General features: G+C 37.1%; 1 protein-coding gene across 2 annotated transcripts; it reads right to left on the minus strand.

The window, feature by feature from the left end:
• Positions 1-6,914: 6,914 nt before the first annotated feature.
• LOC5578640 (pollen-specific leucine-rich repeat extensin-like protein 1) lies at positions 6,915-17,770 on the minus strand. Of its 2 annotated transcripts, none has more exons than XM_021852571.1 (2): positions 17,482-17,770; positions 6,915-7,746 (listed from the first exon to the last, which is right to left on the minus strand). In XM_021852571.1, exons 1-2 carry the CDS (start codon positions 17,633-17,635, stop codon positions 7,331-7,333), a joined length of 570 nt encoding a protein of 189 aa, XP_021708263.1. In that variant the 5' UTR covers positions 17,636-17,770; the 3' UTR covers positions 6,915-7,330. The 2 variants fall into 2 exon arrangements, with proteins under 2 accessions (XP_021708263.1, XP_001663985.1); XM_001663935.2 differs by having other exon boundaries at positions 17,494-17,769.
• Between the last annotated feature and the right edge of the window lie 1,032 nt (positions 17,771-18,802).

The raw sequence follows: 18,802 nt of genomic DNA on the forward strand, positions 1-18,802 counted from the left end.
ATTCCTAACGATGTTTTCGAAAAACACTTTTGATTTAAAAATATTAGTTACATTTACTTTTTAATAACAAACTGAAATCCTTCTATTTTATTTATGAATATATGTTTATCGATTCTACCCCATTACCCCGAATCCCACTACCCCGAATGCCATTAACCCGAACGCCATTACCCCGAATTCCAAAACCCCGAACGACCCATCACCCCGAATGACATTACCCCGAATTCCAATATCATGGGGAAATGTCATCAATATCATCATGTCAAGATATTTGAAAATTCGGGGAAATAGCATTCGGGGTGATGGAATTCGGGGTAATGGTACATTCGGGGTAATGGAATTCGGGGTGATGTCATTCGGGGAAAGGGCATTCGGGGTAATGGGGTAGAATCATGTTTATCATCTGTCTAGAGCAATTTATATGGTCAAATAAGGTACGATACTATGCTTTCGATTGGAAAATTAGTATATTTTGCTCTTTTACAACTCAGCTTAGATAAACCACGAAAAGTTTCGTGTGAATTTTGAAATTATTATTTTTTTTATATTTTTTTATTCCCGAAAGGTTAAAAAAAACTTTCAGGTGGATTAATTCAAATTTTTTATGGTCAAATTCAAGCTGGGAATGGAACAAAATAAAGAAAAACAACATTTGCGGATATTAAAGCTTTTTAAAATTCTCGTAAGCAGTCTGCCAATAAATGATAATTATGCTTGATCCACTTACCCCACCCCATTAAAAAGTAGGGGTAAGTGTACCATGTCCAATATATTTGTATTTATTTATAAAAATGACATATTTTTCATTGTGATTCATTCAATTAGAACTGATATGCTCATCATGTGTCGAAAAAAATAATAGAATTCGATTTTAGACAGAGATACAATGGATTTTTGATTGATGGAAAACAATTTTCAAATTAATTACTTTTTGCAGCTAACAAGTTTGTTTGTGTTAGTGTACGTGTAGTACCAGTTTTGCAATAGTATCAGTGTGGGCGTAAGAATATAACCTAGAACGAAGCAATGGTGCGAAAACATTCAACATATTCAAGTATTTATGCTTTATATTGACAAATCTCGCACACTCTGAGATAACGCCCTAAAAGCCATTGGTAACGACGTGTGTAGCTCGTTGTTTCTGAGCAAATGAAAGAATAAGCACCCAAACCAACACCATGGGCAGGTAGATAATGATCTTTTCTTCCCCATAGCGTTGTTAAATAACATGAAAATACATTCAAATGCTCAGAAACAACGAGCTACACACATGGTTACCAATGGCTTTTAGGGCGAGATCAGAAGTTATGCGAGAAATGATCCACTTACCCCACTGTACCTTATCAATGTTACAAATCTCACAACCCGACGCGGGCGTACTGTTTTTTCGTGTTTGACGTTTCGTACTATCGGCAGAAGTGTCAACCTTATGAAAGCATTGAGGGTGCAAAGCTCATAAGCAGTAATAGAGAAAATAAATATTTTTTGTTTGTTCGTTTTTATGAGAAACAAATTATGCAAGATTTCCTTTTAAACATATAAATTTTGTTTGCAATTTGAGAACAATAGTTGAAAAATTTTCACATTTTTCACAATAACGTCTTGAAGCTGTGTTTTTTATTTGTTCAAATTCCTTTAATTTAATATTAATTCATATTAAATAGAAACAGATACCTATTTAATATGAACTGTATTAAGTCAGACCAGTAGGTGAAATGCGGAGATGACGATGGTGGATTATAAGGCCGATACAAATTTGATTTTGACTTTTTGTCTCCCCACTTTCAAAATTTTCGAGCCAATTTTGATATTTTGGGGGACATTTCGAAAAATGTATATCATAATTTGAAGGTTTTCAGAACACTTTTTGACAAATCGGATGAGTTTTAATACATTTGCAATTTGCTTGCTTAGCAGGGGTTGGGGTGTGAAAAAATCTAAATATATTTCTAGACTAACATTGAAAGAGGGTGAAGCAACATCTGAAAACTTTAGCATCTCTCGTTCACGCCAGGTATACTTTTTTGTATAAACTTATACCATTAGTTGAAGGAAGTCTGTTTGAAATTTTCCGAAATACGGTTGTGGTGAATGAAGAATGTGTGGAGAATAGATTTTACTTTTCAAATATAAAAAAGTCCATATTAAATTTAAATATTTTGATAACGATTCAAATCTTCGTCCGTGAAACTATTAATTATACAGCCATTCCATGAAAAACCGATCTAGTGGGTCTCCGAATTCCGTGCAAATTTGCTATTTTTTCTTGAAAGTTCAGAAAATTTTACGTAAACTGTCAAATTTTCAGCGATGTATGTTTTTTAGTTTTTAAGATATATTTTTTTGAAAATAAAAAATCAGTCATTTTTCATCGGCACACATTGTAGATCTCAGCGCATTAGATTTGTAATGTTTAAAAAAAATCATAACTTCTGAACAGCTTAACCGATTTCCAATCTTTTTTTATGGAATGAAAGCTTAAGGTCTCAAATTTGGTCCCGAGGCCTTCAAAACACGAAAAAACGGAAACTATTGAGTTTATTCCTGTAAAAACACAATTTTTGTAAAATTTTATTTTTTCCTGAAAAGTCAAAATCTTTAGCCTTCATTTCGTCCAAAAAGATTGAAAATCGGTCGAACGGTTCAAAAGTTATAATTGTTTTAAAAATAAAAAAAATTGCAAAATCGCGATTTTTCTGGTCACCCTATTTCGGAAATGGTCACCCTAATCAAAAAATCCAAAAATACGTGTATCCGGGTCTACCCCGTTTGGCATAATGCCGTTTGGCATAATGCCGTTTGGCATACAGTCGTTTGGCATAATAGTCGTTTGGCATAATGCCATTTGGCATAATAGTCATTTGGCATAATGGTCATTTGGCATAATAGTCGTTTGGCATAACCATAACCAGAAATCGTATTTTTAAAACATTTTTGTTACCGTTGTTCACATGAGTCAATGAAAAGAAATATATATTTACCAATTCATTTATTATTTCAATTTTTGTTATGTATACATAGAAATGTAATGAAAAACCTCTCTCTTATTTTGATTTTGATCCTAAGTGAGCTGCAATTGCCTCAAGATAATCAGTTTCCTGATATTTATCAATATTTTCAACAATATTCTTCACCGCTTGATCATTAATTTGATGCATCGTCTTCTTCTGCTTGCTGGACGTACCAGCCAGAAGAGCTGCGATTTGTCCAACCGTATATTTTTCCTCCAGCCTTAACTCACCCATCAGCTTGATCACTCCAGTTTGACGTGCTACCAGTGTTTGCCAACGTCGGTGCCAGGCTTCAATCTGGTTTGTGGTACGCGGAACGTTTGACAAAACGTTGTCATAAATCGACCACAACGACGGCGGGTACATTGGTTCTGTACGAACGATTCGCCCATCCTTTCCGATACGCCGGACACGACCCATAATGTAGTATTCGTCCACATAAGATATAAAATCCTTCAGTTGAACAGGCGCATTTTTTTTCAAATTCTCAAACGCGGCTGGTATACGTTCAGTTGGTAAAAAAGCAAGGGCTTGCGTCTTTTTGAAGAAATGATACAGGGCGATATTGTTGGTCATTTCTCCAATAAGCTTTGCCTCTTGAATTCTTTTCCAGAAATTCTGGGACAGGTGAAAGAAGCACGCATTTTGCTTTGTTTCTGGGAACTCAGATTTTATAGCGTTGATGATAGCCTTTTCAAAATCTGATAAAATGACTGGTGGATCTAGATCGATCCCCAGCTCATTTGCCTTTTCTATTAGCGTTGCAAAGACTGCCCGATACAGCGCTTCATTTTTTGCTGTCATCAACGTGTGTATTATGGGGAACGCATGTTCGTGGTTTGGCGAACTGCTACCAAGAATGGTGAACAGTTGCCGAAACTAACCTGGAACGCAATCGAACGTTCCGTCAACGATCCAGTATTTGGCAAGGGCTAAACGTCGTAATCCTTCCAGCGTACCAAAAATGATTGCTCTGTCGCTTCCTTCCTTAATATCAGACATAAGGAAAGATTCTCCATCGACGGTTGTCCTTAAGCTGATCGGCACCTCAAATTCGGCCAACGAAGTGGGTTCCTTTGGGAGTTCGTCACTTTTTCGCACTCGGTCGATGATTTTACGTTGTGCATTTAACGACATCCTCTGCTGCACCGCATTAGAAAATTCTGCTCCGGCTTGGCGTACTATTTTCGCTGGCGTTGCATTGTTTTGGTTGGCCCGTCGCTTTAGGGAACTCCTCATCATTAGCCCCATTAAATGAATTGGGTCGCTTTCGTGGTTATGGTCCGAACATGACAGAACGCGGTGTTCGTTCCCCGCCTTGAACGTTACCATACGCGCAGAGCATCTGCTTCCCGAGCCGCGTCCATGTGGTCTACCCCTACATTCCCAGTAGTGGGTGGGACCATTCTAAAACATTAATTTGGTTTTTAGTTGTATTATTATTTCGCACAATTTAAAAAAAAACTTACCGGTGTTCTGTTTGAATAGAATAAAAATCCTTTGAAAGCCAAACAATCCTTTCCTCTGGATGATTTAAGCACTTTCGGCACATCATTTTCCGCTTCGGCTGCATCCACTCCGTAAAAATCGCTATCGCTGTCCGAGTCCATTTTTCGCGTCTAAACCGCCGTACAGCAGAATCAGAAAAGAACCCTTTCTCCAACTTCCACTAGTATGCCTCTTACAATGATACCGGCCTCGTTACTTAGCAACCAGTATCAACGGGGTACAACGTGGTCACAGCCTACTGATCATATTTTAAATTTTTCGATTTTTCGACCAATGGGTGACTTTTAAATTCAATTGGATCACAGCAAGCTGCGTTCTATTTGAATTCCTAAGCATGAGGTAGGTACACTGAGCATAAATGCATAATTGTCCCATGTGAATAGGAAATCCAGCAAACATGGGACTGACATGCATTTACGGGCATTACAGGTGTTGGACGAGGCATGTTCGAATAAAATTGTAACAGTTTTACGTACGCATGTCTGCCGAGTGATTTTATCGCTAAAAGTTTTAATTAATTTGGCTTATTTGTATATTAAATAAATTGAAGTGTTTTTAAAGTTAACAAAATGAACAATCCTTTAAACAAAATGTGTAAAGTTTACCGTGAATATGAAGATATAACGAATCCACTATTTACGTTCCAAGACGTCTGTGGACCAGTTTATTTATGGCCTTCTAATATCAAAAAAATAATCGCATCCAAGACATTGAAATATCAAGAGCGACTTAAATTGACAACATTTTTGTACGTGAATGGATTACAAGACGCTTCAGAGTGGATGAACTTTATTGTTGATGTTAAAGGAAATAGTTTTGAAAGATACCGAAACGAAATATTCTCACTTTTCAAGTATTATTGTCTAGCAACAACACAGAATCGGTATTATGCATATTGTATGAGTCATAAGCGAATTGAATACTTGAATGGTACTGCAAAAAAATAGAGAAATCATTGGCTAATAAAACATAAATAAAATAAAACAAACTTCTTATTTTTTAGATCACGTTATCCGCATACTCAACCAATTCATCCCATGATTAAACTGAGACTTGTGTAATTATTATTTATCATGACAAGTTATTCGTTAAAACATTTCCAGCTTCGTAGTACAAATATCAAATAAACTAGTATAAGGCATTTTCATTTGAAATACATTTGAAAAACAGTGACTAATGGATCGTGACAAAGTGACCCATAACAGTGTGAGAAGCGTACGACTAGATAAAGATGTTCATCATGTATATGTTTTGTTTTTTATTATTTAATCTAAAGCTTCTTTTCAAATTATGCCAAACGACCATTATGCCAAATGACCATTATGCCAAACGACTGTTATGCCAAATGACTATTATGCCAAACGACTTTATGCCAAACGACTGTATGCCAAACGGCATTATGCCAAACGGCATTATGCCAAACGGGGTAGACCCCGTGTATCCTTATTTCGGGTAAGGAACAAAATAGCAAATTTTCACGGATTTCGGAGACCCACTAGATCGGTTTTTCATGGAATGGCTGTATATTTGGATGCACATACCTTAGCGTGATAGCGTCCAATCCCTCATTGGCAGTTTTGTCTCTATCTATTTTTTCAAGCTTTTTGACGGTAAGAATGATCTTTCAGCGCAGGAGGTCGAAAAGAGAACGGCATTGCAGATTTTGAGTTTGTAGACGAATATTTGTAATTTTTCACGGAACCGCCATCCCTTTTGAGCATTTCTAGGATTTTATTAATAATCAAACAAAACTAAAGAATTACTTCTCCGAAGGTTATTCTGAGCAAACTGAAAGACTGTAGAACCTTTGGATAATACATCAATCAGCTGTTGAAAATGTGCCAATATACCTGCATGTATGTTTGGCTAACATATCGTTCAAAGCCAGGAGGTCCTATTAAAAAGAAGAGCAAGAGGAGACTATAACTGGTAATACATCCTAATGCTCCAGTGTTTGTAGATTACAGTGTTGAATTTCAAAAATATGTATGATTAATCATATATTTTTTCTGCTCTGGGGAGGGGGTGTATACCCGCCCGTCGACCACTTGAAGGTCCATGGGACAAAAAGTCAGACATATTTGTATCGACTTAATTGATCCACGAACAGGTAACAGAGGGAAAACGAAGCATATTATTTTTGGCCTATGGGCGGTACCACTGTGCCTGGCTACATGGCAACTCACAAAATTGTACCGTTCTTGGTCAGACGAATTTGTCCGGAGAGCCGGACAAGTGCTACCCAAGGCTACTGCGATCGGTGGTCATTAGAATAATTGCGAGTGCGCGCGTTACGGCTAATGGTGCGCCTCTCAAGGATTTCGGCAATGTGGAGCTGTAATAACAGAAGACGAGGGTTTTTTTTCTTAAATTTGTCACCGTTAGATTTTTTTACTTCAACTAGATATGCTTTTGCAATAACGTAATAAATAACATAATAATGATTGATTCGACTATGGCTCGCTAAGAACAGATGTTTGCATAGGAATTTCTACGGTCCTATATACACGTAAAAAGCGCAAAACTGCGACACGGTTTTGCTGAAACCAAAACGCGTTCGCAGTTCAGGATTAATCATAATCTTACAGGCTAGGAACAGAAGAATTAAAATGGAATTAAGGTTCGCTCTCTCGCTCGCACATTCGCACCAATTGGTCAGCATGTTTTGCGTTTGTAGTTGTTCAGCAACATCAGTATCATCAGGATCGATATCAGCATACGTCGTCGAGGGCGGCCGCTTCCGTTGCGGTTGGTGTCCAGGTCGGGGTCGCAGTCCGGGTCTGGGTCCGTGTCCGGGTCCAGCTGTCCACTTAGTATGGGCCACCGGCTCCGCCATTTGGTGCTCCGTATTCCTGCTTGGGTGGGCCGTATTCGGGCTTCTTCTCCTTCTGGGTCTTGTACTTGATGAAGTAGACTTCCGGTTTGCTGGGCTTGGTTGGTGGTGGCGTTGGCAGGACGATCTCCTCCGGCTCTTCGGGCTTCTTGTGCAGCACGTAGACCAGGGTCTTTTCCTCGTTCTGGACCGGTGGCGGGATGATCGGGGCCTTTGGCTGGGGAGGGGTCGGCGCCTTGATGAAGATGATCTTGTAGTGCTTCTGGGGAGTGGCCGACTGGACTACCCGGGGATAGCTGGGTTCTTCCTTCTCTGGCGGGGGCACGTGCACGTAGATGTGCTTCTGGACGACCTGGGTGGCTGGTTGGTAGTTGTAACCACCGCCGCCACCACCTGGAAATAGAACAGAAGAGAGTGTTACGTGAGTGAGAAATTGTATAAGATTTTTTATGTTTCCCTCAGAGCATGTAACGATGTAACAGTAACGCAGCAAACAAGAATAATGCAGTGGTAAACTAGGCAGAAAATCTCTTGTGACACTGAATATTATCAATGAAGCAATTTGAAAAACTTCAATTATTCGGAGCATTGGAAACGACTTTTTCTGGTAGATACACAAGAAAATGTATAATCAAAAACATCTACCAAGTGTTGAATAAAAAAATATTACATTAACATATGTATCGTTTTGTCTCAAATTCCAAACAGACTCATATTCCGAACATTCGGTTTTTGTATGTCGATTTGGTTGAAACGTTTCGCTGAAAATTAAATTCTCGAAAACTTATTCAAACCGACTCAAGTCAAAAAAGTATACAAACTTACTTTATCGATTCTACGTGTTTCGCAGACGAAATTCTACACATTTCGCTCTAAACCAACTTGATTTTTCACTTTTAGAGCATTTACTTTCCGGATTTACAAAACGACGAAAGTAAGATTTTCAACTTTCGCTACCTAACCACTACTTTCGCCGCTCCGCTGTATGGAGAGACAAAGTGACTTATCCACGAATCAAAACAAAACACTACTTGAGCCGATTTTACACTGATACAAAAACGTCGAAAGTAACTGAATAATTCGGCTTATCATTTTGTAATAAAATTATGGGAAATAACAGGAACTCCCTAGCTTTTTATCGCGAGCTTATTGCAGCAAAATTTAAGCAATGTACACGGCGAAAAAATGTCAAAAAGGTGATTCATTTTAAAACAGTTTTAGAAGACAGGTTGTGATTCTTCTGAATTAATTTTCTCAAAACCGTATGGAAGTTAGTTACGTCGAATTGAAAAAGTAATCGAGAATTACCATAAAATGGCAGTGAATTACAAATCAACTTCAACGTCTTCCAATCCATTTTATACCTGGGGAGTAGTGATCATTTTCTAGTTCGAAGTCAGTAACTAGTTCAGATATATTTATTTGAGAAATTATTAATTTGAATACGATTTATTCGTGCTGTTCGAATTTTGAATCAAGGTGTTCGGAATATGAGACAGAATAATCACAGTGTTCGGCATTTGAATAAAATGTTGTTTCATTTTTTTACGTAAAAACAATACTAACAAATTTGAATAAACATTCAACATGTAACAGTTAGAATTTACGAAGAAATTTAAGTTTTCACAAATATCAACTAATTTATACCTATCAGATGGATTTAAAGTCACTGTTGGCCTTAACTGTTCGGAATATGAGTCAAAACGGTAGACACTAATGTAATGTGACCAGAAGTGTCCCGGAAAAAATCCGGGACACTTGTTAGATCTCATCCCCAATGAAGCGCAGCCTATTCCTCATCAAACGTCAACATCCCACCGCGAAATCGCTAGTGTTTGGAGGGGATTTTAACCTCCAAATTGCCAAATAACCTCCAATCATCACCTACAAGTTAGTTCTAATTTCCTCCGTTATATGAAATATGGTAGCGCGTCGATCTTCGCAAGTTTATCGTTAAACAGTCAATATATGATGTGCAAATTACATTTATATTTATTCTAAGGCATGTACTACATACCGTAATCCGGGGTATCATTGATCAGCGGGGTAACATTGATCGGTATGACTTACCTCGTAAAAAGTTTGTATCATCATTTATTGATGGAACATTTCCAAATTACGAATGGTGCTTCTCTTTCTTCAATTCATAAGCTAATGTAAGTGAGGTTTTTTGCGGAAATTACTTTTACACTATGCGTAAATTTGTCAACTTTTCAAAATAATGATTTCAATGGGTAATGATACACTACCGAAGATTCATGTCTCACATAAGTTCTGCAAACGATATGAGCAAGGAAAATGTGGTTCTTACTAAAAACGGCATCGCCAAAAACGATTCCGTTGTCAAAACTTTCATAAGTATGCTCAATTAGGCAACATTAACGAATTACTGTAAACAATATAGGATTCCCTTAGGAAATTGCCTACCTTTAGGCGTATTCCGTGGTTCGAAGTGTTTTTAATTTTAAAATAACTCAAAAAGCAAATGACTTGTAAGCGTTTGGCCTTCATATTCGGCTTTGGGGGCCATTATATAAGTAAGTAACGATATTTTCAATATTACTGAACGTTTTTTTACATAGGTGATCAATGTTACCCCATATCAGCTAAATCAAAAAATCACTTTAAACATTTTTTAAACATGCTTAAATCTTTCAAAAAACAAAATGCAGTATATAGTCACGAGCTATGGGTGGCAGTACTTGTTTTAAAAATATAAAATTTGCAACATTTGCATTTTCAAACGAAATATATAAGAAATATTCAAAAAAATGATCAATGTTACCCCGGATAACGGTACTAAGTTGTTTGAAATAAAAAGTATTGACATTGCACTATCAAGTTAAAAATTGCTCTGTCCCGGATAATCCGGGACGTCTGGACACTGATGGACACCAATCCGCATAAGGGATGATACACAAATTATGTCACGCTAAATTTAAACTTTTTTGACCCCCCCCCCCCTTTGTCACGTTTTTTGTATGAGTCCTCCGAAATTATTGTAAGGCTTGTCACACTTGGCTTGACCCCCCCCCCCTTCGAAACGTGACGTAATTTGTGCATGATCCCTAACAAGTTATTCAACAAAATCTCATCCTGGAATGTTGTAAAAGGCACTGGAAGTCAGTCACGAACCTTACAAGCTATTCGCTAAGAACCACCATCCTGCAAAAGTCTACCAAGAATCGCATAAGTAATCTATGCACGTAAATCTTCCATAGGAGCAGGGAATTTGTTATGAACTTCAAAAGAAACCCGTTGAAGTTTTCAAGGAACAAACTTTTTTAGACCATCGTCTAAAATCTTCCAAAAAAATCATCAAACGTCGGCAATAAGAGTTGTTTTGGCATCGATTGGTGCAGAAAATCTCGGTAAAAAAAATTTCAAAACACATAGCGAATGTGTACCAGTATTCGTCACTCTAAGGAAACATATTTTTATAAATAAATCTAAAGAGCTTTGATTACTGTCAATATGTTAAACGAAAGCTTTTAATTCATGTGTAGTAAGAAAAATATAATAGCTGGTCAGAAACTTTGAGTTTGTATTCAAAATTGGAGTGGCGAATAATGGACCACTTGCTCCAGTGTTCGCAATGTTTCTAATTTCGATTCCTGAATTACCTACGTTGATTTATGGAGGGTGGCGAATCAGAAACACCATGGCGAAATAAGGTTCAAAGTAGCAAAAAATTTTTTTTTCTATTATTTGTTGAGCAAGTATTGAGATTTCTAAGAATCTTTCCATATTATTTTAAGGACTGACCACTGAACGATTTTTCATGTCGCAAAACGTTTTAAAATCCGGGGTGGTGAATACTAATACTATGGCGAATACCGGAACACCTAGAGTCAGTGATATAAGTTAGAACCCAAATGCTGTTTTTCCATACAAAATGCTCAAATTTGGGGTGCTGTATTAGGGCGGTTCAAAATTTAAAAATATTTGAGAATCCAATCTCCCATATGTTCCTTACCATCCTTACCATAAAAATAGTGTTCTGTGAAATTGTCAGTTTTCTAGGTGGTGATTTAAAGGTGGCCCAAAGACAATGTAGGTTTATATGGAAATTACTATGGAGAAATTTCGAGATAAGTTTCAAACACGCTAGTACTGTGAAGTAAGTATAAGCTCATTATCCCATAGCTAAAACTCATTCTTCAAACCATAATAAAGAAATTTTCTGAAGAGAGAAATTCAATCCGACGGATAGCAGAAGAGATATTCATGAGTTTGTTTGCTATTATTTAGCTTAAAATGCGATTATAGCCCTGCAAACATGTACAAAAATTCCAAACAAAATTAGCTCAAAGCGGATTTGTTTCTTCAGCAACATCCTTCATTAAGGTTTAAGAATGAGTTTTCAATATGGGATGATAAGTTTCTACTTACATTAAAGTATTGATTGGAGCTTATCTCGAAATTTCTCCATAGTAATTTCCATATAAACCTACATTGTCTTTGGGCCACCTTTAAATCACCACCTATAAAGCTGAACATTTCACAGAACACTATTTTTATGGTAAAGATGGTAGGGAGTATATGGGAGATTGGATTTTCAAACATTTTTAAAATTTGAATCGCCCTAGTGCTGTATCTCAGCTTCTGGTAGTAACCTAATGCTGTTTTTCCATACAAAATGCTCAAATTTGGGGTGCAGTATCTCAGCTTCTGGTAGTCCGAATTGGCTGAAATTTGGATGACGAACTACAAATAACTTGAAGTTTTGCCTGTAAGGGAACTATTACGCTGCAGTCATTTTGCATAGAGTTTCAGAGGGTTGTTCAAAGACAAAAGTTAGTAATCAAGAGACTTTTTAATTTAATTCGAAAACGGTAAGTCGTGGAAAGTTGGTGTGTTCTGCAAATTTGTGTGACTTCTGAAATTAAACAACTTTGTGGAACAGACCAACAATCCACAACTTACCGTTTTCGAATTAAATTAAAAAGTCTCTTAATTACTTACTTTTGTCTTTGAACAACCCTCTGAAACTCTATGTAAAATGACTGCAGCGTAATAATTCCATTACAGGCAAAACTTCAAGTTATTTGTAGTTCGTCATCCAAATTTCAGCCAATTCGGACTACCAGAAGCTGAGATACTGCACCCCAAATTTGAGCATTTTGTATGGAAAAACAGCATTTGATTACTAACTTATGTCACTGGCTGTAACTTACTTAAGAATTTTCAAGAATTGCATTAAGGTATCCTATGTCGATCTTGTCAGAAATATACAAAGAATCACTTTGAGAATACGTGAATCACGAGAGGCCTCCCAAGGGGCTCACTAAAGATATCTTAATGAATTTGTAATAATTTTGATAGAAATTTGAATATTCTACTTCAATATTCATAAAGTTGAGACGCAAGTTCTGCTACATAGAACTCCAGAAAGAAGAAAAAGCACCATCTATGAAGAACTCAGTAATCAATCTGGAATCTGTCATGCAACTTCACCAGGAAATTCTGAAGAAGTTCACCGAAAATCTCACTAAACATCTAACAAATATCTTACCACGAAATAACATGAAGTGGATGGCGCATTCCATTCTAGGAATCTTCTTAATATTATACAAAAAATCTTGTCAGAAATCCACTTCAAGTCTTGTAAGTCCGGTAAAGCTGTTAAGCTGAAGACGGTGTTAATTATCTTTTATGGTCTTGTAACTTAAGGAACACTCAACGAAGAATCTTAGAATTTCATCTGCATCAGATCAAAAATCTGCTAAAGAATCATGCTAAGATTTAAACATGAGAATCTCACCAAAACCCAACATAAATCAAGTGAAGAATACGTTGAACAGAAAAATGTCCCCAAAATTCTAAACTGCAAAATAAAAAACAGTTGATGTCTTTGATCTTATCAAAAATTTCCCAGAAATTGCAACCATAGTTTCAGTTTTATGGTTTTATGGGCCGTTTAGACGTCTGCAAGCAAAAGCTAAACAAAAACTAAAGCTAATAGGTTGCGAGCCTAGAATCAACAGATGTTTATGCTAGAACAAAAATTGTACATATTCAAATTGAAACTCCTTGCTATCACCAGCATCGCCACACAGCGAATTGCGTCAATCAGTGGTAAATATCAGTATCTTGAAATATTTCATATTCACCACTGACATTTTCATAGAAACTAAGCGATGACAGCGCCACCACGATGTTGCTACTTATGTTGCTATTCAAAATGACCGTTAATTGTCTTACACAGTTTTACAATCGGACTTCAACGTCTGTTATCTGTGGCTAGTCTTTACAAGGTCAAAATATCGTCTAGTCCTGTCTGTCTGAAAACGACCAATTAACCATTAAAATTAAAAAAAATCTACTCCAAGGACTCAAGTAACACGCGAAACATCTTTCAAAAAGATGCTCTCCAAAAATGATTTCAGAGATGTAGCAATTAAAGCATATGTAACTTATCTAGTTCTAGTTCGGTTTCGTATTGATATCAAAAGCTTATAAATAGGTGCTCCAAATGTTCTCTGCAAACAGCATTGCAGTCAAGTTTATCAAGATGTATTCAGTAGCTTTTGAAGCAAACTCATGTAACTTCTCCCAAAAGGCCGACTTCAATGTTATGTCCACAATAACTTTTATTTAAATAAACCACAACATAACTTCGTTGCAGGCAAGTTGCATTTCATTGCCCAAGATTCATCCCAGTTGCGCGCAAATTACACTATAAGTTGCAATATAGTTGAGTTGCACCTTACGCATCATAAAACAACGAAAGCATGTTAGCAAAAGCAGCTTTTACTTATAGGTGATGTGGTAGCTTATATAGTGCATTGGTGAAGTAATCGTTCGAAGAGCTAGAGGAGTAGTGAGTACAAGAGAAGATTTACGATGTTTTTTTCTGTTCGGAACATAAACCACTGCGACCAAGATTTGATCTATTGTAGTATATCCCGCGTCCTTTGTTTAGTGCATGTCATGTTACCTTATCACTATTGAGAAGTGATAAAGTATTCGGTTTTCTTACAGTTGTAATTCCTAACTTGATCGCAGGAAAGCATTCTAATTGAAAGGTTCCGCTATGTACATCCTTTGAAGAATGTGGTGGGTACACTCTCCACAGGTGCGCCCCTTTATCAGTCAAAATCTGATCCCTTGATAAAACCAAGAAATTACACCAATATTGTCCATGCATCAGAATCCTAGTCCTTACTTCTTCAAACTAGAGAACTAAAGAAATAAAAGATTAGAAAACAAATTGTTGTATTCGACTCATTTTTTTTCCTTGTCTCAAGATCATTCTCGGCAACCGGGAAAACCGAAACTTGTCACTTTCAACAAGGTTTACAATTGTAATAAGGACTAAAAAATGTTCCTTTGATTACTATAATATCCTGTTCTCTTCGTTTGAAGCAGTCAGGACTAGGGTTCACTGGTAGATCTTTACCCCATAACGCACCACGAAAAGGTGATCTACCAGCGTTATGGGTCAAGATTTACGATTGTGAGGTCGGAAGTTCTTTTATATTTATGTCTTTTTCCTTCAGTATTTTGCAACAAACAAGTAATTTCACTACAACATAAATATGTTGCAAAAAGACTCTGTCTCTTGCGCTTTTTACGTTGCTATTCAGTGCAATAGTCACTCATATTTTCAACAATCCACAACTGTGATTAGTTTCTAGAGGTATATGTATTCTTGAGTTGAAACAAACTGTGCTACTTGGGTAGGTGTAGTACACCGAATGTCTTCTCAGTAATTTGATGGTGATATTGATTCTGTATTCACTATGTTTTGCCATTTAACACAAGAAATTGAAAATGAGTAATCAGGGGATGAAAACTGGGCGACGAATGCTTTTCTGCCAAGAAATACAAAAATTTGAAAAGAAGACCTTCACACCATAATACGCCTTCACAGTGTTTGGAAACCAAACACTGTAATACCCTAAATCAGGCCTGCCTTACTTACGGTCCGCACGATGAACTTGATGACCCTTCTCAACCACTGGTCCTCAACCAACATGATTTTTGACTCTTTTTAATGTATTCGAACTCTTTTTAATGTATACGAATCCTCTGAGCAGAATCTCAATAGAGAATCAAAAACACTAGATTGGAGTGCCTTGTACCTTTTAATTCTACCCTCATTGCTTATTTTTGACAGATACGCGTATTTCGACAACCACTTGTAGCCTTCTTCAGTGTCAGGTACTCGTATCCATGATATGCCATGATTTTTAAACTTTCCAACATTATTATCACAAAATACATAATAAGATTTCAAAGAATCCTCGCCATCACCGAATCTGTGACAGGAAAGGTTTTCACACAATATTTAAGAAATTTCTTGCAGAATTTTGAGCAGGGTAAACTTTTTTAGATTCTATAACAGGATTTTGAAATGAGCTTCGGTATGGTTCTGAATCGTAATGTCAATTTTTACAGAATCCTGCTCAGAATGCTCAGAATGGACTTCATTTTAAGAAAACCTTGGACAAGATTTCCAAATAATACTACAACATCCTATGAGAATGTCTAACAAATTTCTGAGGATAAATTTCAAACAATCATAGACATCTGTCAAAAACAACTGGGATCTGGCAAAATTCTAAATGTTTGGCAAGATTATCGGTGAAGCAAACATCTATTTTCAGTCTCTCCAAAAGATTTTTTTATCGCTTTCATTTGATTTTACAAAAAAATATTTATTGAAATTGCTGTTCTAAAAATAATATTGTATCTAAGACATGGCGCGCGATTCTAGAAGGTTGGGCAATCCTACCCTGAATGCTTTTGAAAGCTGCCCGAATTGAAGACAGAAGTGTCTCACCTCTTCATTTGAGTTTCTTCTAGTGAAAAATTGAAAAAAATCGATTGCGTTTAAGGGGTAATCAACGAGATCGAAATTAAGCGGTTGTGGTAAAATATGTGTGTCGTCAGCAAACGAATCAAATGAGGTGATTCGCCGTTATGTTGGTAAGACTGGTAAAATGTCAAATTTGCAGCGGCTTGTTGGCTGGCGACGATTTTGGCGACGGTTTCACTGGCGATGATTACAGATCATCGCGTTCGATAAGGTGCGAAATTTACAATATATAGAAATGACATTACATTTTGGAACTAGGTGAAGTTTGATGGTTGAATCATTAGAAAAGTCGGCATTCTCCAACGAATATTTATGCCTAAAAAGTAATTAAATTCTAATGAGTAGAAGAAGAGTACTTATTTTCGATCTAGCCATCACTGGGGTTTGATTCATTCATATATTCTTGGCCTACTTTGGATGGAAATTTACGAAAAAAAAACTATTGCTTTTCAATCTATTTCAGGTTGAAAACTGAGTAACCGAATCATATTACAAAAAAAATACTGTCCTTTTCGAAATCCTTCGCTGAAGATTACAACTGGTAGCATTTCACGAAAGTTCTATCGCAATTACTTCGAAAACACTTAAAACTAGAACCGTAGGTATTCTGCCTCAGAGAGGCATATTACTCTAACTAAGGACCGACTGTCGGAACAACGAACATTCCTCCTAGGAACAACTTTTTTCGCACTTGTTAAATAACTTAACGGGGATCGATAGCGATTGTTTTTCGGTAAATTGTCTAATAGAGCCCAGCAGCTGCTGATTGCTGATTATAGCGCCTCCAAGTGGTAAAAATCTGAATCCACTACATCCCTTCACATATTTTATCTTTGCATTCTTCAACCTAGTTAGGCATAACGTAGCCGTATATTGGGCCGAGCCACTGTATACACGACTAATATAAAGCTACTGAGGGGCTCAATAGCATTATATCAGCCGTATATCAACATTTTGGCCCGATAAACGGCATATTGGTTAGCTTGGTAGACTTGAGAGATTTCTCATTTAAATTTGTATGTTATTTATAGAGCTCCAAGGCCAGACATTCAGCACTAAGAGCATGGAGTTTTACGGGTTTGACTTTTATCACACAATTTTAGTTAACTATTAGCAATCGCACATATTTGAAATATTCAAATCCAAAAGCCATAGAACTACGGAACACCACACATTCTGAAATTCACTGAAAGTTCTATGAAGTACCCTGTTAGTCCACTTTCAAATCACTACAAACACCCGAGTCACTCCAGTTTCTGGCAGTTATGTTCTTTGCATTTCACAAAACGACCATTGGTTATCACCTGAGAACGCACCTTGGCTCGAAGCGTAGGGTCCGAGATCACCGCCCGAGCTGAAGGAAGGCGCCGAGTAGGACGGATAGCCACCGGGTGCCGGAGGTTCTGGACGCGCCGAAGCGGCCACCAACAGGACACTTAACACTACAAACACTTTCATGGTTGGCTATAGGGTTAAGTCCACGGACAAGAACAGCTACCCTTAAGTTCTTAAGAATGCTGTTGGCTACTGGCTGGCTACTACTGCTGTACTCGATTGGAACAATGCACAATTAAGACTGTTGCTCATTTTTGGATTGCAAATGATATTTATACACCGTTCAAATGATCCTAGCTGGCGGCGACGTCGTCGCCGAAGCCATCGAAGAAGGCGACGCTGGCTGGGTGCTTCGGGGTGTACGGTTTTGGGGTTCATCCCCGTTGTAGACTTGTAGACGACCGGAGAATGTACTCGCTGCTGCTATGCCATACAGAGTACCGCTGGACAACATCTTCTCCCCCTAAGCCAACGGACTGCCATACCATCATCGTGGGTCTTCCAACCAACATCAACAACAACGATGAAGACGCCAACGAAAAAAAAAAAACATCGCCCCATGCTCTAATGCTGCTACTGCTCCCAAACATGAGCCGCTCGCGTTGCTAGGGTAGGTACCGTAATCAGGGGGCCAATTGATCACTGTTTTACAACTTAGTGTTATGTTATCCTTTGAAATTCAAATATTGTCATATAAAATTACTTAATTGATCTTTATCAGTTTATGCAATAACGATTTTTTATGAAATAACATTTAACATTTCATAAAATTAGTTTTAATAGAAAATTACACTGATCAGTGATCACCATTTAACAAAAGTTTAGGAATTAAAAAAAATCCCTATCTACTAAATTTGAGTCTCCTGAATCTAAGAATGATTTTCAAATTCCTACAACTCGTGTATTTGATCATTTTATTGCATAATTAAACTAAGTAAAAATGCAAAATACGCCTAAATGTAGGCGATTTTCTTAAAATAAGCATTTAAAAATTAGTTCATTAGTTCAGCCACTACCAAAATGTAACACTCAAAGCTTGCATGTAGGCTTATAACCAGCGGATTTTAGTATCGTAAAACGGGGTAACTTTGATAGTGCGAGACCCACAACATACTAAACGAAATAACAAAGTTTCTATTAATCAGTTAAGCAAAACGAATGCAAAAGTAAAGAGTATTAGTAGAGTCAAACAATCTCTTTTACGATCACTATTTGATTAGGTCATTGTCGTTCGCTATCATTGTGTAGCATCTTCAAAACCGTTCGTTTTTTCGTAAATTTTCGTAGTTT

The sequence above is a fragment of the Aedes aegypti genome, chromosome 3 (genome assembly GCF_002204515.2).
Source record: "Aedes aegypti strain LVP_AGWG chromosome 3, AaegL5.0 Primary Assembly, whole genome shotgun sequence".
In the NCBI taxonomy this organism is placed as follows: Eukaryota; Metazoa; Arthropoda; class Insecta; order Diptera; family Culicidae; genus Aedes; species Aedes aegypti.

What these genes read in the sequence shown, in the direction of transcription:
- LOC5578640 (XM_021852571.1), bottom strand. Translation starts at nt 17,635, where the DNA reads ATGAAAGTGTTTGTAGTGTTAAGTGTCCTGTTGGTGGCCGCTTCGGCG. An exon ending in GAGCCAAGGTGCGTTCTCAG is followed by an intron (nt 7,747 to 17,481) that starts GTGATAACCAAT and finishes TTCTATTTCCAG; the next exon opens with GTGGTGGCGGCGGTGGTTAC.